This window comes from Centropristis striata, chromosome 4, assembly GCF_030273125.1.
Source record: "Centropristis striata isolate RG_2023a ecotype Rhode Island chromosome 4, C.striata_1.0, whole genome shotgun sequence".
Classification (NCBI taxonomy): domain Eukaryota; kingdom Metazoa; phylum Chordata; class Actinopteri; order Perciformes; family Serranidae; genus Centropristis; species Centropristis striata.
The window spans coordinates 20,588,186-20,609,798 of NC_081520.1; the positions used below are offsets into that span (position 1 = coordinate 20,588,186).

The 21,613-nt window shown below is 41.3% G+C and overlaps 1 protein-coding gene across 12 annotated transcripts in view; it reads left to right on the forward strand.

Moving 5' to 3' along the window:
* Nucleotides 1-21,613, forward strand: part of LOC131970107 (protein Aster-B-like) — a 117,203-nt gene that overhangs the window by 67,665 nt on the left and 27,925 nt on the right. For 5 of the 12 annotated variants that reach the window (XM_059331383.1, XM_059331394.1, XM_059331385.1 and 2 more), the window contains 4 exons: nucleotides 385-595; nucleotides 7,875-7,898; nucleotides 12,777-12,797; nucleotides 13,466-13,489. In XM_059331383.1, coding sequence (XP_059187366.1) covers nucleotides 385-595; nucleotides 7,875-7,898; nucleotides 12,777-12,797; nucleotides 13,466-13,489 — 280 coding nt within the window. Of the gene's footprint in view, nucleotides 1-384; nucleotides 596-5,640; nucleotides 5,662-7,874; nucleotides 7,899-12,776; nucleotides 12,798-13,465; nucleotides 13,490-21,613 lie in introns of all 12 variants that reach the window. The other 7 variants (XM_059331390.1, XM_059331391.1, XM_059331392.1 and 4 more) reach the window with 5 other exon arrangements.

Sequence of the window (21,613 nt, forward strand, 5' to 3'; positions counted from 1 at the left end):
GTGTCTTTTTTAGTCCTTTAGTCCAACATAAAATGTGATTTTGATTCTTTTTTTTTTACTTTTAAATCACTATCATGCTCAATAAAGAATTTTAAATGTTGAAAATGTGACCAAAGGTGTCAAATCTAACATATAAGAGGGTTCCATCCAGTTCTATCATTTTATACTAAATATATTTGAGCTTGTCTCCAGTTTTACTTGGTATATCATCATCAAACTGAAACTGGCCTCATGGAGTTTACAGCCAGAACTTTAGAGGTAAATGTACAGTAGGGCTCCACGCTGCTTTGTTTTCTAGTCTTCTGAGACTCCAGAGGGTTAATAACATGTGTTACAGGATTCTCCTCTCCTCATCCTCTTTCTTGTCTCTCTCTTGTCTTTCAGCACTGCCAGTAACTCAAACAAGAGCACCCCCGCCTGCTCACCAGTCCTGCGTAAACGCTCGCGCTCTCCGACCCCACAGAGCCAGGAGGGAGAGAACATGGTGGAGAAGGGTTCAGACCACTCCTCTGACAAATCCCCCTCCACGCCCGAGCAGGTGGTCCAGAGAACGTACTCGCTGCAGTCGGCACGCAGCGGGGGGAAGAACTCCAAGGTGAGACACGCTCCTCTTCTACCTCCTGGTTCTTTAACACACAGACAGAGTTAGCCTCCAGCTCTGAGGACTGGAACCACTCAGTTGTGTCAGGAACAACAGTTCGTCTTTAACCCTGGACAGTTTTGGCGCTGTGGCCACAGATTCCCATCATGCAGCGCTTTGTGTCTCACAAAGCAGCTCTGAACATTTCCACACAATAGTTGTTTGTTAAAAGATCTCTGAGAGACAAACGGAGCAGTTTCACACATGGATGAAGGATAGAGTGGTCAGGATCAGACATTAGTCACTTCTATCTATCTAGGAGTCATCTCTGACCATAAACACTACCACATGTTTAAATATGTGATGCAGATTCCTAAAAACACAGCATGCTTTTTATCAGTTCCTCTGGCAAGAGTTATTGCACAGAACACCTCAAAATCATGCAAACACTCTACAACTGCAAACTCTAGACAAACTCACACCAAAGAACATGAACACTGTAAAAAGGTGTTTAAAAATCAGATAAAACAGTAAATCTGAGGGAAATGATCTTGCTGCATGGACAAATAATTTACCTTGACAAGATTGATTAAATTAAGATTATTAAATCTAGAAATAAGCATGTTGAACACTTAAAATAAGAAATTAACTCTTAAAACCAGATAAATTAAAGCTGCCAGCAGTGATGAACTGGCCCGAGCAGAGTGACCTGATGATTATTTGGTTCTTACCAAGATAAAAAAAACTTTAGATTTAGAACTGTTAGATCATTTATCTTGTTTTAAGAATTAATTTATTATTTTAAGTTTAAAGCATCAGAAACCTGTAAAGGTTTATATGAAAACAACACTAAAAAAGCATTTGAATAAGAAAAATACAACACAAAGAATTAAAACAATACAAAAATAATCAAAATCACACATATGTTTAGATAAAAAAAGTTTTAATTCCAATTTAAAGGGTTATTCCAGTGGAAGTTTCAGACTGGGAACCTCAGAAATTCTGGCTATCCATTTAAAACTGAAAGCATCATAATATTGTAAGTGCAAAGAAAAAACTTTAGATTTAGAAGTGTTAGATCATTAATCTGGTTTTAAGAGTTAATTTCTTATTTTAAGTGTTCAACATGCTTATTTCTAGATTTAATAATCTTAATTTAAGAAATCTTGTTAAGGTAAACTATCTGTCCATGCAGCAAGATCATTTCCTCAGATTTACTGTTTTATCTGGTTTTTAAACACCTTTTTATCAGTGAACTTAAATGCAGAAGGATATCATGAGTGTACAACCTTTTGTTAATGTTTACTACAATATGAATATGAGATCTCTGTCACTGGACTGTTGAAAGACTTTAGCTCTGATAGTGATTGATAGTGATGTATAGTGATTGATAGTAATCTATAGTGATCTATAGTGATGTATAGTGATGGTGGTGACATCACAGCAGCTCTATGACTCTGTGGTGGAGATGCTGTAGCTCCTCTTCCTGTCACATGTGCTTTCATTGATAAAGTGCAGTAGCGTGTCAGCGTTGACCCAGCTGTGTTCAGTGACGCAGCTCTCTGATTGGTTATTGACTTGTACATATTGATAATGTAACGAGTGAACTCTCCCCCTCAGGAGAGACTGCTCCCTCCTCTCCATTCCAGACTTTTATTTTGACATCCCATAAACTCCTGAGTCTTTAACTCTCTCTTTCCCTCCTAAAAACTACAATTCAAACAAGTTGTGTTCAGTGGAGTGAGTCGATCTCGACTTATTTACTCTTTATTGGGATTTTCACGCTAGAATGATGCTGTGTTCACAACAAATTATTATACAAGTTTATGATGTAGATAACAACTTTTCTGTCATAATTTCTTTCCAAAATACCAACAATTGCTGCTTTCTTCCTGTTGTGGACGTCCCAGATATGTTGAGAAAGAAACAATAAATTGCTGGGGGCTGCACTGCAAAAAAACTGTCTAAAAACCAGATAAAACAGTAAATCTGAGGGAAATGATCTTGCTGCATGGACAGATAATTTACCTTGACAAGATTTCTTAAATTAAGATTATTAAATCTAGAAATAAGCATGTTGAACACTTAAAATAATAAATCTTTAATTTATCTATTTGGTAATTTTGTGACCAAAAAACCCACAAAAAAAGACACAAAAGACATAAAATAAAATTAAAAGACACAAAAAACACAAAAAGCTTTTTTTTTATCTTGGTAAGAACCAAATAATCATCAGGTCACTCTGCTCGGGCCAGTTCATCACTGCTGGCAGCTTTAATTTATCTGGTTTTAAGAGTTAATGTCTTATTTTAAGTGTTCAACATGCTTATTTCTAGATTTAATAATCTTAATTTAAGAAATCTTAAATTAAATTATCTGTCCATGCAGCAAGATCATTTCCCTCAGATTTACTGTTTTATCTGTTTTTTAGACCTTTTTTCAGTCTGGGTTCATAAAGTCATTCAGAGGAGCACACAGGTCACTACTACAGTTTAAACACCAATAAAGATCCTGCTTTCATTAAATTATACTTTACGGATCAAAAGGATGCTGCCAATTTGTAGAAAGTCTGATTATCAGCTCTGTCTGCAAGACGACTGTTACAATGCTTGTTTTCTGAGTGGAGTTTGGGCTGCAGAATCTCACCGCTGATATGAAAATTACTAACTCCAGATGACAAGGTTCAACTTGAAAGAGGTTTTTTTATTGTTGAAATGTGAAGAGCAGGTTCTCCCTAAACCTCATGAATCAGTCAGAAACAGTTTGGTTGTGGAGCTTTTTAGTGTGTTTACCTGTTGGAGGAGATCCCTGCAGCTCTGCATAGACAGGTCATGATAATACAGGTGTGATACTGACAATACAGGTGTGATACTGATAATACAGGTGTGATACTGATAATACAGGTGTGATAGTAATAATACAGGTGTAATAATGATAATACAGGTGTGATAATGATAATACAGGTGTGATACTGATAATATAGGTGTGATAGTGATAATACAGGTGTGATACTGATAATACAGGTGTGATACTGATAATACAGGTGTGATAATGATAATACAGGTGTGATACTGATAATACAGGTGTGATACTTCCTAGGGCTGCACAATTAATTGATTTTTAATCGTGATCACGATTTTGGCCGCCACGTTTAAATTAACCTGATCATATGTGATATTTCCATTTTTAAAATGCATCTCTCCTGCATATCTAATCAATCACTTTTTACCCCAGTAGTCCATCAATCACCAGGGGGCGAACACAGAGTTAAGGTTTCATGTAGCTGCTTGAATAAATAACCAGCGAGCGCTGAAAACAGCCTGGTTGCTGATTGGATAGAACGCTAAGCAGGATGTGACGTAGTACTCGACGCCACAACAACACGCAACATTTATAAAAGCCTGCGAAGCAGTGTTGCCAACTTAGCAACTTTGTTGCTATATTTAGCGACTATCCAGACCTCCTTAACGACAATTTTTCAAGAAAGCGACCGGCGACCAATAACAAAAATGAAAAAGTCGCTGGATTTGAGACTTTTGGAGACTTGTTCTTACTCTTCTTAACGAGCCGCTGGGGGTGGAGGCTCTTCATAACAAGCCGCGGGGGCCGGAGGCTCTTCTTAACGAGCCGCGGGGGCCGGAGGCTCGTTAAGAAGAGTAAGAACGAGTCGAAGCGGCACAGTCCTCCTGCAGCAGTCTCTCCCAGCTGCAGAGCCGGAGGGGATGTTAACCCCTTCGCATCCAGTCTGCAAATTGCTAACAGGCTAACAGTTAGCTCTGTAGCAGTACAGTGTGTATGTGCCAACAGGCTAACAGTTAGCTCTGTAGCAGTACAGTGTGTATGTGCTAACAGGCTAATAGTTAGCTCTGTAGCAGTACAGTGTGTATGTGCTAACAGGCTAACAGTTAGCTCTGTAGCAGTACAGTGTGTATGTGCTAACAGGCTAACAGTTAGCTCTGTAGCAGTAGTAATTTCTTAAATTAAGATTATTAAATCTAGAAATAAGCATGTTGAACACTTAGAAGTGTTAGATAATTTATCTTGTTTAAATTGTTAGTTTTTAATTTTAAGTGTTCAACATGCTTATTTCTAGATTTAATAATCTTAATTTAAGAAATCTTGTCGAGGTAAATTATCTGTCCATGCAGCAAGATCATTTCCCTCAGATCTACTGTTTTATCTGGTTTTTAGACCTTTTTATCAGTGTTCAGAGCATCTACTGACATCCCAACATCTCTTATTGCAGAAACAGTATAAAGTGATAGAACAGGTGTAAAGCAGGAGAGTCCTCCTTCATGTGCCTCCTCCCTTCACCAGTGACCTCAGAGCTGATTGAGTGTTTCACATTGTTTCCAGAAGGAGCATGAGGCTCTAATGTTTCTGAGGCTCTGCTTCATCATGTCAGCCTCCTAAATGTTAGATATGAGCCCAGCCCTCACCCTCTCACCCTCTCATCCTCTCACCCTCTCACCCTCTCATCCTCTCCCCCCTCATCCTCTCACCCAATCACCCTCTCATCCTCTCACCCTATCACCCTCTCATCCTCTCACCCTCTCATCCTATCACCCTCTCACCCTCTCATCTCTCACCCTATCACCCTCTCGCCCTTTCACCCTTTCACCCTCTCACCCTATCATCCTATCACCCTCTCATCCTCTCACCCTATCATCCTCTCACCCTCCCATCCTCTCATCCTCTCACCCTCTCACCCTCCCATCCTCTCACCCTCTCATCCTCTCCCCCTCTCACCCTCTCATCCTCTCTGCTCTTTAAAGCTCACCTTGTTTTTGTCTCTTTTTCTTTCATCATCTTGTGTCTCCAGCACCACACGTGTGCACGCCTCCTCTCCTCCTCCCTGTCCTCCTCCTCTCCTCCTCCTCCCCCCCCCCCGCCCCCCCTGCTCCTCCTGCTGCTACATGCTGTATGATGATGTGTCCATCTGATGATGATGTTCAGTTCTTCTCTTGGTTCTTTCAGCTGTTTCTTCTTGCAGTTGATTTTTTTTGATTTTCATTTTTTCTATCTGATTTTTCTTTCTTCTTCTCCTGATTGCATGCTAGTCTCACAAGCGACTTTCCAAAGTAAGCATTACTCTTTTTTCTGTTCTTCAAATATCTCTGTGCCCACCTCCTCCTCCTGCTCCTCCTGTCTTGTGAGCTGCTCTGTTGAAATGTCCAGACCTGTTTGCTTCACCCTGAACCAGCTTGTTCCTGAGCACTCTGCAGCCGTTACAAGCTCCATCTGCACCTCCTCCATCAGCAGATGGACATTTCTCCTACAAGACAACTACCTCCTCCTCACTCCTCCTCTTCCTCTCCTCTTCCTCCTCCTCTCCTCCTCCTCCTCTCCTTTGTTTCCTTTCTGGTGATATGCAATGTAGAAAATTCCTGATTACATATCCAAATATTTGCATCAAGTGTTGTATCACGTATAAACGTATAAATATAGTCAGGATCTGGATCTACTCTCCATATAGAGAAATAAAAGAAAAAAACAATATAATTGACGTTTATTTTTTAATTTTGTCAAGTATTGAAGAATGAAATAAACATTTTGAATAAAAATTTCCACCAATAACTGTCCAAATCTCTCTCTCTCTCTCTCTCTCCTCTCCTTTGTTTCCTTTCTGGTGATATGCAATGTGGCAAATTCCTGATCACATTTCCAAATATTTGCATGAAGTGTGTTATACATATTGCACATAAATATAGTCAGGATCTGGATCTGCTCTCGATATAGAGAAATAAAAGAAAAAAACAATATAATTGAGGCTTATTTTTTAGATTTTGTCAGATTCAAAGAATAACAATAAAAAAGTTTTGAATAAAAATGTCCACAAATAACTGTCTAAAACCCTCCTTCTCTCTCTCTCTCTCTCTCTCTCTCCCCCCAACCCTAACCCCTCCTCTAACCTTAGCTATCTCTCTCTCTCTCTCTCTCTCTCTCTCTCTCTCTCTCTCTCTCTCTCTCTCTCCCCAACCCTAACCCCTCCTCTAACCTTAGCTATCTCTCTCTCTCTCTCTCTCTCTCCCTCTCTACCACCCCGTCCTCCTCTTTGCAAACTTATCTTGTCACATTTCAGTAATGAGAGTTTTATTTCTGTTCTGCTGTTTAACGGCTTGGCTTCAGACGGATAAACTCTTAAAAATCCTGCCATCATCCCAAACATCCCAAACCACAGAGAGCCACGACTCACTGACTTATTATTATTTACTGCGTCGTCCATATTGTCCCATCATCCATCCAGTTTGCTTCTTGTCAGACTTCATCCCACTTCTTCTTTTTATTTTAAATCTCTCATTAAATGTATAGATTATATAGGAAGTCAGTATATAGGCTCTGATTTGTCTCAAAATGTTTAGTCAGTAAATCTGAGGGAAATGATCTTGCTGCATGGACAGATAATTTACCTTGACAAGCTCTGTTTGCTCACACACACACACACACACACACACACACACACACACCAATAGATTACATCACTTTATTTCTGTGCCCCCCCCCCTCTGTGGTCACATGACCAGCATGGCGTGAGGTCGTCCCGGCAACGTGAGCCTGATCAGCCATCCTAATGTAATCCAGATAAAGAGTCATTCAGAGAGAGAGAGAGAGAGAGAGAGAGAGAGAGAGAGGGGCTCCATCTGCAGCCATATGACACCACAATCATCAATACACAACAATCATCAATACACAACAATCATCAATAAAGACCAAGTCTTGGGCTATTTTGTCTAAAAGTACGTTTCATTCTGCCACTTGAAAAAAAAGTGTCACATGCATATTTAACATATTTAACTTTTTTTTTTAGCACAACCTCACTTATAAACCTAATAATTATTTTTTCACTTTGACTTACTGGATCAACATTTTGAACCCAAAAGAAACAAAAACAAACATAATAATCTGATTTTGAAAATAATGTTGTTTTTTTCTCCTTTCAAAACACTCAATGAGTTTTAAGTGTTGCAAATGTGATCACAGGTCGCAAATATAAATCATAAGTTCTATATTTTATACTAAATATTATGATACATCATTAAACAAACACTGAGCTTTAATCCAGTATTTTAGATGGAAGGTAACGGTTTTTCATGTCGTGACGTCATGAAGAAGTAACTCTCTGACTCGGAGGTTTTAAGCTCTGAAACTCTTTTTAAAGGCAGTTTTTGAGTTGTTTTTCAGCCACAAACTCCCAGTTTCTTCTTCTTCTTCTTCCTAATTTCTTCTTTCTTTCTGTGTTCATGTTGCTCTCTGCTTTGGTTAACGTTTTGTTTTCTCTTTAATTTTCTTTCAGTATGACAGACTAAACCTGATTAAAGTAAGCATTTCTTCTTGTTTCCTCCCTGCTGGCCCCAGTAGACCCTCTGTAGGCCTTAGGACCCTCTGTAAGACCCTCTGTAGGCCTTAGGACCCTCTGTAGGAGCCTCTGTAGGACCCTCTGTAGCCCCTCGTGTCCTCCCTGCTTCTCCATCCCTCCGTTAGTGTCTCAGGACCTGTCTACAGTGGTTTATTACTCTAAAATGTCTTTATAGTGACGATTTAAAGTCTGCTGTCAACACAAAACCACAGCAGATTTATTGATTTACTGTAAAAACTGATAAAAAACCGAATAGAAGTGATGGAGCCGGTTTAAAAGAGCTGCTCAAGATATTCTTAGTTTTTTATTTTATGACAAGTGTCCAAAACAAAGTTTCTGCTCTGGGCTCTGAGCCTTTTAACCCTTTATAAACCACATACAGAATGTTTACTATAACCATGTTTGGTTGCCAGTTTTTCAGCACAACTTCTCCATGATCTGACTTTTTTTTTCCACTTTAATCCACTTTATTAACATATTAAGCCCAAAAATCATCAAATATGAAATAAAATGATACTATTAATTACAATAAAACCACAAATATGCTCAATGAACTGTTTTGGACCTGTAAATGTAAACACAGGTTGCAAATATGAACATATAAAGATGAAATTCAAATATAAAACAACGATATACAATAAATTCCCATAAAAACATGTATATTTATAGGAACAGTGTTAGCTGATTGTGTAAAATGATCTGCCTGCCTCGTCCATCCTACTTTTACGGTTAAATAAATATTTTAGTACTATGAGATTTAAACTATCATATCTTTGGTTTTAAATGACCGAGGAGCATCAAACAAAAAACTGGAGAAAGTTTACAGTCTGTAATTTGGAGTGAAGTTGACAACATCGCTCCACGTCACCTCGGGTTTTTTTATGGCGATTTGAAAACGTTGATGATGTGATCACGCCGGTGGATCACAGAGGATTAATCATAGACGTATAAAAACATCATAGACGTATAAAAAGGACATATTATATTATATTATATTATATAATATTATGGACATATGATCCACTGGTTCTGGACTCCTGCGTTAAGTTTTAAAGTTTGGCATTTTGTCCAACGCCATCTTGTTTTTTTTGTGCCAGAAATGACCATATTTGGAGAAGGAGCTAATGCTAAGTCACCTGCTAACCCAAGACAGCTTTGTTATCAAGTTCCATTAGTCATTTAGGTCAACAGTGATATTAATTTGGATGCAGAAACAAACGAATTATGATTAGACCTCCTTGTTTTCTTCAGTTTCTTGTTCATTTTAATGTCTAGTTCAACTAAAGGTTCATTTGTTTGGACAAATATAATGATAACAACAAAAATATCTGCTTAGAGTTTAATTTAAGCTAATATCTAGACATTTAACATGGTTTTATTGATAATAACTAAAATCATTATCAATAAAACGGTGGAAAATGTCTAGATATCAGTTATTTTTGGTTTGGGACCAGAGTAAATCCAGGCTAACTGTTGGATCATTTCTCTCTCTATCTCTGTTTATTTCCCTCTCTCTCTCTCTCTCTCTCTCTATATATATATATATATATATATATATATATATATATATGTATACATATATATATATATAGATATATATATATATAATCACAGTAGTCTCTCCATGTAAACGATGCTGTCATGAATCTACAAACACACTCAGTCACACAAAGTCAAACAACGGAGCAGTACACACACACACACACACACAGGACTGATCCAGACAGTAATTCCTCTCTGGTGTCTCTGTCACCTTCAGGTCAGATTAGCCCATATTAGCTCTGGTTAGATCCAGGTCTCTGCTCAGCTCCAGATCAGATCCAGATCAGGTCCAGGCTTCAGGTCCAGGCCTTAGTCTGCTGCTGCTGCTGCACAGATAACCAGCAAACCATCACACACACACACACACACACACACACACACACACACAGAGAGAGAGAGAAAACACTCAGAGGAATCGAATGTGTTTCAGGTTTTAGAAGGAGAAACATTTATCTGGTCAGGTTAGTTTTTGTGGCTGATTATCTGACGGTCAGAACAGAGAAACACATTCATGTTTTATCTTCATTTTTATTCTAATAATAACTGTTTGAGCTGGGTGATCTGGACCAAAAGTCATATCTGATATATTTAGGCTGAATATTGATATATATTCTGATATTTTTAACTCAAAGTGAGAGCAAATGTCAGATATGACATGTCACAAGTAGTTTTATTGATTATTTAAGTGAACATAAATACTGTATAACAACAGGAGAACCTTCTCAAAATCAAAGCTCCATAAAGTGCACATTTAAATAAAAAAATATCTTAAATACAAATAGCCTATGAAATAAAATAGGCCAATCTTTTTCTTAAATAAATATATTTATATGAGAAAAGAGCGAAAAAAGAAATAAGGAACTTTACAAAAGAACTAAATATGACAAACCCTAGTAAGGGCAGCATTTATATATGAAGAACTTTTTTTTAACTATATCGATATATCCCATATGGTCTAATTCCATATCACATTTATAAATATATCAATACATCTTCAATATCGATATATTGATATATCGCCCAGAGCTAATCACTATAATCAAGTTTTCAAAAACATGGCGGGAGGTTCAACAAACCACAACACATCATGAAAAGATCTCTAAAACAGGAAAAGTAACATTTTGTTTCATGGTTTTTTGCTGCTTTAAGTTAAACGTGATGTTTTATTGATGGAATCAGACACTGGATATCACTTCTTCCTCTTCCTCTTCCTCTTCCTCTTCCTCTTCCTGTTTCTCTGAATGATCTCCTGCATGTTTCCCTCTCAGAGCACAAACTGTTTTATGTGGCTGCTAAATGTTGTCATGTCATAATCATAATCAGAAACATCTCTGTTGCCCTCTGCTGGTACACAGCTGCCATAGCTCAATCAGGAGTTTATCATCAGGTGTTTGTCATTCACAACTCTATATTTCTAGAAGATACTTTAATAATCTCAATGTTTGATGGAACAACTTTTAAATACATTGGAGGTGACTGAATGTTATTTTGGACATATAGAACATGTGTGTTTCAGCAGTTTTTGGGCTCTTTTTTTGCATTATTGAGCAACAAATGGACCTCTCACCAAACTGAAGTGGTCTGAGAGGAAACTTCTAAAATCAATCATGACGGGAGACTTCAGCCAATCACAGGTCACGTTAGAGAGCCGGCGTTCCTATTGGCTGGTCCACAATCCTGCAGAAAAACATGATAATCCAGCATCGGCAATAACTGCCGACACGGCAAAGGAAAACAGAAAGAGTCTAAAGATAAAGAAGGCTGATAATAAATGCAATAAAACAATATTACAAAGGGATTTTAGAGATGATGAGGAATTGTTGCTGATAGTTTATTCAACTGCAAACTTTCTCAGTCTGTCATCACGAAAGGCTTTATAAGTCATAAAATCGTTGCTGCTCTAACGATTTATCTGGAGAAGAACTATATTTAATAACTTCAGTTGATATCTAACTGGTCTCCATGTCTCCCTGTTTGATCCTAGAACCACATGGATTTATTCCAGCTAATCATCAAAGATCAGACTACGTCACAGACACCATAACATCTGACCAATCACTATCATAATAATATAATAATATTCACTTTATTCACCTTGACCTCCAATGTAAAAATTAAAAAGTATTTTGAGAAAAAAGTTGCGAATTCCCTAGATTAAAGTGGCAAATATATAAGAAAAAAAGTCGCAGATTTAAGAGATTTAAAGTGGCAAATCTACAAGAAAGTAGCAGGTTTATGAGAATCTGCTACTTTAAATCTCGTAAATCTTTGACTTTTTTCCCGTAGATTTGCCACTTAAATCTCGTAAACTTTTTTCTCTAAATATTACCCCCCGGGTCCGTATGTTTTTTTACACATTCTGGCAGTATGTAATATCCTCCAATAACCCTTTAGGGTTGAAGTATTTGAATGAGTGTCCGATTAAGGGATAAACAACAACAATATCTGATCTGATGTGTACATGTGAACATTGTGTCATTCTGTTAATATCAGAGTTATCTGTGAACTGAAAGACAATTTCACTGTTTCTACATCAGCATTTCTCTAAATAAACGGAGAGTTTCAGCTTTTAAACAGCGTCTAAAACTTCCTGAAGGAAAGGCTTTTACCTTCACAACCTCCTACACTGTAAAACATAAAACAACAACTGTTGTTTTTATGGTAAAAACCAGCAGCTGAACTTTACCGTAATAAATACGCTGCAACTTTTTCTAATATTACAGTAAAATGATATTAACACTGTTGATTTCACATTTCAGATTGACATTTTATTCCATATGTTACCGTATAAATAAAAAGTTTTTCCATCAAAAGAAACGCTGTTCTGCCATATAATTGACAGGAAAATACTTTATAAATGCTGCATGAATTAAAGATTTTACCATTAAATATTACAGTATATTTCTGTTAGAGATATGGTGTTTAGTACATTTAACAGTGAGAAAAAGTATTTTTGCAAAAGATAAATGCAAAAATTAGTGATGGCTTGTATATATATTACAGTATATTTTTGCTACAAACACGAGTATTTTACAGTGGAGTAATTTATTTTTAACCCCAAAAACTATTAAAAAAAATAAATCCTGTTTTGGCTGATATATACATTTACAGTGTTTCATTGTTACTGAAACTGAATTAACTCATTTATCATTTTACGTCTTTTACTGTCATGGTTTAGCAGTTTTTCTCCAGACATGTTTTCCAGTGTAGCTGGTCTGATGGTGTTTGACTCTATGAGAAGAAGCTGCTGCAGATCAAACAGTGAAATCTCTTCTTTCTCTCTGTTTCTCTCCTCAGAAGAGCCAAAGCTGGTACAACGTAAGTCTCCTTCTTTTTATTATTATTACCTATTATCAACACATGTGCTGTCTTCTATATGTGAGGTCACATCCTGTGGGTGACTCTCAGGTGTTTTAGTGCTGCTGACCAGATGAACCTTTGTTGTTGTTGTTGTTGTTGTTGTTGTTGTTGTTGTTGTTGTTGTTGTTGTTGTTGTTGTTGTTGTTGTTGTTGTCCTTGAGCCTGTTTCCTGGAGCTCCAGACCACCAGAGGGTCTCTGGTCCTCCAGGATTAGTATCATTAAAGGTTAAAGGAGCAACAGGTGGCTGCAGCAGGGCATCATGGGAACACAAGGACTGATGGGATAGTTTATTTTTCATGGTTCAGACTAGAACCTTTCTTTTCTCTGGAGCAGAGACAATAAAAGCCTCGGTGCTGCAGGTTTAAACTTCACCACCAGATGGCGTTCTGACTCTGTGTGATTTTACCCTGAGCTACAGAACAACCTCCTATTAATAATAATAATAATAATAATAATAATAATAATAAGCTGCCTGTTGTGTTCTTTAGGCCTACACAGTGATCAGAATGAGAGAGTCGGACTTTGAGAGTCTACTTTAAGTGTTTTTATTGGACTTTTTCCCGTTTTATGTTGTTTTCTTTCTTTTTTTTATTCCCTGTGTGTACACTCTTCCCTCTCTCCCCAGCATGAACGACAACACATCCTGAGAGTAAGCATGACTTGTATTCTTGTGCAACCCTGAGCCGTTCTGTCTCTCAGACCGCTGGAGTAATAATAATAATAACAATAATAATAATAATAATAACATCCCGCTGCCTGTTTCTCATCCATCGTCTCTAATCAGTGCTGTTACCACCTCAGAGCAAAAACTCATCTGGACATCATTTAAATATTCATCAAACAAAAGTTGCTAGTGGTTTTTATTTATATCATTAACGTTTGTATTGGAAGTAGAAACTGGTGATCTGTGTTTGATGAAAGAAAAGCCAGTCAGTCAGACTGGTGATTGTGTTCCAGCAGGTGGTAACAAGCCACTGAGTCTCTGAACTAAACCACCAGCAGCGTCTCAGAGTCTGTGGACAGCAGCAGCATGGCATGTTTCCCTCCAGATCACTCTGTCTCTCTCTGTCCACGTCTCAGAGAGAACATCTGGACATTTAGACTTTAGGGGTACGACCATCAACAGGGAATACAGGAAACAGAGAAAGAGTCCAGACAGCTAGTGAAATACTCTGCAGCTTCTTCTGACTCCTTCTACTCACCTGCTTTCTAGTCAGGAGCCTCACAAATAACAATCTAAAGCTGAAGTTGTCCTGACTAACACATGAAAATGTCTGAACGGTTCACAAACAGCTGATACAAAGAGATGCTCAACGACTTCAAAGAGACAAAAAGAGGCTAAACACCTATAGAGTGTGTGTTGGTCCATGTCTGAGCCCAGAGCTGCACTGTCCATGTGGAGGGCAGAGTGTGTGTGTGTGTGTGTGTGTGTGTGTGTGTGTGGTGATGACCTCTCGTGGCTGAATCTCAGTGATTAAACATTGTCAGTGTGAGTTCTGAGCCTGTTAGAGATCTTTATCATCTTTATCCTCTGATAGTTCGTCTGGTCGTTCTCTCTGCAGCCACTTGGTTTGTTGCAACGCTTCTGTGGAAACCATGACAACAGGCTACAGCGAGAGGGGAAATACTGACAGAGTATGAATATTAGTACTTTAGATTACACTGCAACAAGTCAACTCTTAAAAACAAGAAAAAAAGGACAAAAATTAGGTGTATTTTACTTAAAAATATCAAAATTATCTTTCAACGGAACAAGAAAATTTGTCTTGTCAAGACTTTCCAAAACCAGTAAAAATATCTAATCTCAATGAACCACAAATACCTTAGAATTAGTGTATTCTAACTAATAACAAGTGACTTTTTCTTGATTCTAATGAAATACACATGACCTATTTTCTCAATATGTGTAAAAATATTCTTGAATTAATAATCAGTAAATGCTAGAGCCATCATCTTGACATAATGATATGATAGGCATTATATTTATAGAAACCAGCAAAGTCACACTAAAAACTAGTCAACTTTTCTTCATACAGCTACAAAGATTTTTATCTGTATGTAGAATATTTTTCTTAAAATTCTTGAAATAAGGCAAAAGCCGTGAAATCTTTATATCAAACAAGTGAAACAGTCTAAAATAAAAACTGCTGACTAAGAAGAACTATCTTATCAGACAGAAAATAAGCAGATATCCCCTTGATCTGAGATATTTACTCAGACTTAGAGTTCAGGCCTTAGACATACAGCAGCTATATATTAAAGTATTCATCCATTGGATGTTTCACCCTTTTGTTGCTTTTACACATGAAATCATGGTCAATATAATTTGGTCTTTTTACAATTCTACAATGTTTTTTAAAAAGAATTTGCAAGAAAAAACTCTTTAATATTAAAGTGAAAACAGAGTTTTACAAAATAATGTAAATTAATTAAAAATATAGAAGTTAAAGTAAATGATTGCATAAATATTCATCCCCTTTAAAGTAACTGAGCTGCAAAAAGGTGTTTAAAAACCAGATAAAACTAGCCTGGCTAACTCTAGACTAATCTCAAATGAGATCTAGTCTGGAAACCAGCCGTTCATTTCTCCGTAGAGAAGGTGTGGTTTACGATCCTCCGGAGCCGTTTATTGGGCGCTTAGAATGTCTATCAAAAGCGTCTGTAGGTAGCTCTTAGCCAATCGTATCAGTTATACCAGATGGCGTATGTAGAGGAACAGAAATGGATGTTTGTTGTGTGTGTGTGAGAGAGAGAGTGTTGCTTGCTGCTTTGCTCGCTTGCTGCAAGATTATTTATTTTCACGCTTTATTCAGCCACACACATCCACTGATTTTAACGCCGGTGATTAGCGCAGCTAGCGGCTAATAGCCCCGCTACCGTAACGCCGGTGATCTCGCTACGAGCCGGGGGACAGCAGAGCCCCCAGAGACCTTTCGCCTTTCAACTTTCACTCTAAACTATTTAAAACACCATCAACAGCTAAAGAGAGTTTCGCGTCTGCTGCAGCCATGTTGGATACGTAAGAAAACTACAAAACTACAAGCTTCCAAGTGCCGAGTAGTACGCGTCATCGTCTTGCCGTCCCTCCCCGTTCTGTGATTGGATCCCTAAAACAGGGCTAAGAAACCTCTCTGGTTGCCAGACTGCCTGGAGGTTCGAAATGAAATTCGAGCGCGCAAGGCAGTATGGGTATACCCAGGCTAAGATAAAACAGTAAATCTGAGGGAAATGGTCTTGCTGCATAATCTAAAAGAGGAGCCTCACGATTTTTTAAATACATTTTTATATAAATTATTCTTCAGTATGCAGGAACATAACCACAACTATGAGGTTTATAACAAACCAAACCGTTTGAAAATGGGTTTAAAATAAATCAATCTCTGGTTATTTAAATTATGTTAGAGTGGGAGAGCTGCCTGGTCAGATATCTGCCACGCCGTGTGTTGTAACGTCGTCTCCGTTGGTAACAGCTATCTAGTGTTTATATATATATATGGTCACAACCAGCTCAACTCATCAGTTTGAACGTGGTAGCTCAGGGGAAAGCATCGTGGCCGAGCCCCGACTCTCTCTCCTCACTAGTCCTGCTACAACATGAAGACTAAAGAAGCTGAACACAACTCTGAGAGAAGATTGAACAGTAGAAATCAGAGAAATGTTCATTCACTGGATCCACAGAGTTCACTTCAACCTGAGGGGAAGAAAACTTCTGCAGCTCCACTCACGCCTTCATATTTACCTTTCAGATGACTAATAACCCTAATAAAGATGGGCTTGTTATTATCAGGATGGACTGGAGCAGTAAACCAGTAAAACCCTCCCTGGTTTACAGTACCAGTCTCTAACATCTCCTGCTGTTTGTCCAGAGTTAATATTTAACCAGAGTCTCCTCATCCACCCTGTCCTCTCTGCTGCTGCAGGATCACAATGGATTCTTTCTTCTCTTGATGTGTTGGACAAAGTTCCTCCAACAGTCGGAGATAGAGGACCCCTCCCACCACTGACACCCCCACTCTTCTCAACGAATAATTTGTTCTGGTGGCAGTTTGAAGCCGAGGAACCGTCATTCTGCTGAGATTTCCTCCACATGATGTAAAGACATTCTCTGTGTACGGCCTTTCTGTTTGTGGAGCAGCTGTGTTTCCTCTAGAGGCTGCTGGACATTACTATTATAATTAAGTTACTATTATAATTACTATTATAATTACCATTATAATCCATCCATCCATCCATTTTCCTCCGCTTATCTGGGGCCGGGTCGCGGGGGCAGTAGGCTAAGCAGGGCGTTCCAGATGTCCCTCTCCCCAGCCACAACGTCCAGCTCCTCCTGGACCCCGAGGCGTTCCCAGGCCAGGAGAGAGATATAATCCCTCCACCGTGTTCTGGGTCTTCCCTGGGGCCTCCTACCAGTTGGACCTGGAACTCCTCTAACAGGAGGCGCCCGGGAGGATCCTTACCAGATGCCCAAACCACCTCAGCTGGCTCCTTTAGAGGAGAAGGAGCAGCGGCTCTACTCCGAGCTCCCTCCGGATGTCTGAGCTCCTCCCCCTATCTCTAAGGCTGAGCCCAGCCACCCTACGGAGGAAACTCATTTCAGCCGCTTGTATCCGCGATCTCGTTCTTTTGGTCGCTACCCAAAGCTTATGACCATAGGTGAGGGTTGGAACGTAGATTGAGCGGTAAATCGAGAGCTTTGCCTTCAGGCTCAGCTCCTTCTTCACCACGACGGTCCGGTACAACGCCCGCATCACTGCTGACGTGAAGACCACGAACAGAATCGGAGACAAGGGGCAACCCTGGCGGAGGCCAACACCCACCGGGAACGCGTTTGACGTTATGCCGAGTATGTGGACACAGCTCTCACTTTGGTTATATAGGGACCGGATAGCTCGTAGCAACCAGCCGGTACCCCATATTCCCGCAGTACTCCCCACAAGACTCCCCGAGGGACACGGTCGTAGGCCTTCTCCAAGTCCACAAAGCACATGTAGACTGGATGAGCAGACTCCCATGACCCCTCCAGAAGTCTCGGAGGGTAAAGAGCTGATAAGTTGTTCCACGGCCAGGACGGAAGCCGCATTGTTCCTCCTGAATCTGAGGTTTGACAATCGGCTTGAGCCTCCTTTCCAGCACCCTGGAGTAGACTTTTCCGGGGAGGCTGAGAAGTGTGATTCCACGGTAATTGGAACATACCCTCCGGTCCCTTTTTAATAATGGGGACCACCACCCGGTCTGCCACTCCACTGGTACTGTCCCAGACCTCCACGCGACACTGAAGAGGCGTGCTAACCATGACAGCCCAACAGTGTCCAGAGCCTTCAGCATCTCAGGGCGAATTTCACCCAACCCTGGCGCCTTGCCGCCGGGCAGCTTTTTAACTACCTCAGCGACCTCTGCCAGGGATATTGATGAGTCTTCCCCTGAGTCTTCAGACAGAGGACGTGTTGGCTGGATTAAGGAGTTCCTCAAAGTGTTCTTTCCACCGTCTGAGGACATCCCCAGGTCGGGTCAGCAGGTCTCCTCCCCCGCTGAACACAGCTTGGGCCAAGCCCTGCTTTCCCGTCCTGAGTCGCCCGGCGGTTTTCCAGAACCTCTTTGAGGCCGACCAAAAGTCTTCCTCCATGGCCTCCCCGAATTCCTCCCATACACGAGTTTTTGCTTCAGCGACTGCCACAGCTGCATCCCTTCTGGCCGAACGGTACCTGTCTGCTGCTTCCGGAGACCCCTCAGCCAGCCAAGACCGAAACGCCTCCTTCTTCAGCCTGACGGCCTCCCTCACTGCTGGTGTCCACCAGCAGGTTCTTGGGTTGCCGCCATGACAGGCACCGACGGCCTTAAGACCACATCTCCTACCAGCCCGTCAACAATTGAGGCTTTGAACATGTTTAACATGGCCCATTCAGACTCCATGTCCCCAGCCTCACCCGGGATGCTGGAGAAATTCTTGTGGTGGTGATCAGCTGACAGCTCTGCTCCTCTCTTCACCCGAGTGTCCAGAACATGAAACTCGATGAAATCGATCATCGATCTTTGGCCTAGAGTGCTCTGGTACCAGGTACACTTATGAGCAACTCTATGTTCGAAAATGGTGTTCGTTATGGACAAACCGTGACTAGAACAGAAGTCCAATAACAGAACACCACTCGTGTTCAGATCGGGCCGTTCCTCCCTATCACCTCCTCCAGGTTCCATCATCGTTACCCACGTGAGCGTTGAAGTCTCCCAGAAGAGCTATAGAGTCCCCAGGTGGTTCCCCATCCAGGACACCACCCAGAGACTCCAAGAAGGCCGGGTACTCCGAGCTGCTGTTCGGTGCATGAGCACAGACAACAGTCAGAGACCTTCTCCTCCTCTGGTTCCTCGGGGAGAACTCCAACACAGCGGTGCTCAGCCGGGGGCTTGTGAGTATCCCCACACCTGCCCACAGCCTCTCACCCTGGGCAACTCCAGAAAAGGAGAGAGTCCAGCCTCTCACCCTGGGCAACAACAGGAGAGAGTCCAGCCTCTCTCCAGGAGTTTGGTTCCAGAGCCCAGGCTATGTGTGGAGGTGAGCCCAACTGTTTATATTTGGTAACGCTCCACCTCCCTCACAAGCTCGGGCTCCTTCCCCGCCAGAGCTGCTGGATCCGGGGGTCAGGGTTCAGCACGCCCAGGTACCCTCCTTCACCTGCTGCCCGACTCACACTGCACCCGACCCCTATGCCCTACTCTGCGGGGGGTGGGCCCACAGGTCGGCGGATCCATGTGGCTTTTTCGGGCTGAGCCCGGCCGGGCTTATAAGGATCATAATAACTATTACTAGCTGTGTTTCCTCTAAGAGGCTGCTGCAGATTCCTCTCTCTTCTGTTGCTTCCTCATTGTCTGATTGGGAAATAACTGCAGAGGAAAGGTGGAAGTTGTGTCTGAACTCCAACTGACACAGTCTCTTCATGAGTCAATGAAACACAAGCTGTAGAAACATTGCTTTCTCTGCTTGCTTTTTAAGCACTGCTAAAATAGGAGCTGTGAGTTCTGCATGTCAGAGAAACGGAGATCAGGTATCACAGACCATGAACCCCCCCAGTTAGAGAGGAGGGGGCTGCATACCTCCAGCACCTCTAAATCACCACCCATCTCCACCTTAGGCTGCTTTTAGTTTGGAGGCCAGCAGCTTTTCATGCTTAAAATGAAGAATCAGACCAAACAAAGAGATATTTTCAGTATATTTGCTTCACGTTGAGATATAAACACCAACCAGCTCCGACCCTGAAGACTCTGATGGTGTTCTGCAGGCGGAGGTAACTGGAGGTTACTGGTGGTAACTAGAGGTAACTGGAGGTTACTGGAGCTAACTGGAGGTAACTGGAGGTAACTGGTGGTAACTGGAGGTAACTGAAGGTAACTGGAGGTAACTGGTGGTAACTGGTGGTTACTGGAGGTAACTGGAGGTTACTGGAGCTAACTGGAGGTAACTGGTGGTAATGGAGCTAACTGGTGATAACTGGAGGTAACTGGTGGGAACTGGAGCTAACTGGAGGTAACTGGAGGTAACTGGTGGTAACTGGAGGTAACTGGAGCTAACTGGTGGTAACTGGAGCTAACTGGAGGTAACTGGAGGTTACTGGAGCTAACTGGTGGTAACTGGAGGTAACTGGAGGTTACGCTCACATCTGTTTCTGTAACTCAATCACTGGACGGACAGTGGGACATACTTCAGCTGACTGAAAACAGTCTTTCCTTCTTTTATTTGTCCTGTTTTTCTTCCTCTTCTCTCTGTTTGTATTAGCCCTCCTCCTCCTCTTCCACTAAGTAAACTCTCCTCATTCTTCTCTGGTCATAAACTCTGTAATTACAAGGCACACACACACACACACACACACACACACACACACACACACTCTCACGCACACACACACACACACACACAGACACACTGAGCAGGAGGAGAAGCAGGGAAACAGGCTGATAATAAAGGAGTTGTTGGTCGGGGTTACTAGAGGGCAGCGGCCGTAACTCTCTCTCTGTGTGTGAAAGGAAGAGAGAGAGAGAGAGAGAGAGCGAGAGGCGAGGATCATGTGGCTGGAGTGTGCCGTGTCCAGCGCTCAGCGCTGACAGCAGCAGCAGAACAGGAGAACAGGAGAACAAACCTCTGGACTCACCACCAGCTGCTTTTATTCTCCACAACCTCCTGCAACAAGACCAGGAGCCCCCCAACGCCAGAGGAGCCCCCCGGGGCCGAAACCAGCCGACATCAGGAGCTGGAGCCTCCAACATGGAGCCTGATGGTTTTGACTGTACACTGGCGGAGTGGGAGGCCGTGCTGCAGCTGGACGAGGCGCTGGCCGGCTGGGTCCTGCAGGGTCCTGATAGAGGGGAGTGGGGCTGGGAGTGGGGCTGGGCCGCCTCAGACCTCCAGGACCCTCAGTGGGACTCTGAGGACCTCCCCGCTGTAAGTCCACCACAGAATGATGTTGATTTACTGAGTGAAGTGAGAGGAGGAGAGTCATGAAGAGGCTCTGTGTCGGAGCTGCTGCTAGTTTCTGTTTCTGATTCTCTACTGAAGGAAACAAAACAAGAGGTTGGAGATGACTCACAGCTGTTTGAGTTTCACAGCTCAGACTGACTGACTGTTGTTAGCTTGTTGTTGGCTTGTTGTTGGCTTGTTGTTGACTGTTGTTGACTGTTGTTGCGTGTTCACCGGGTTACTGTGTGACACACTTCATGGGTAAACAGAGGAGGTGTGTTTTATGGTCACAGATGGAGATTTTTCCAAAGAAGTCATGTGATGGTAACA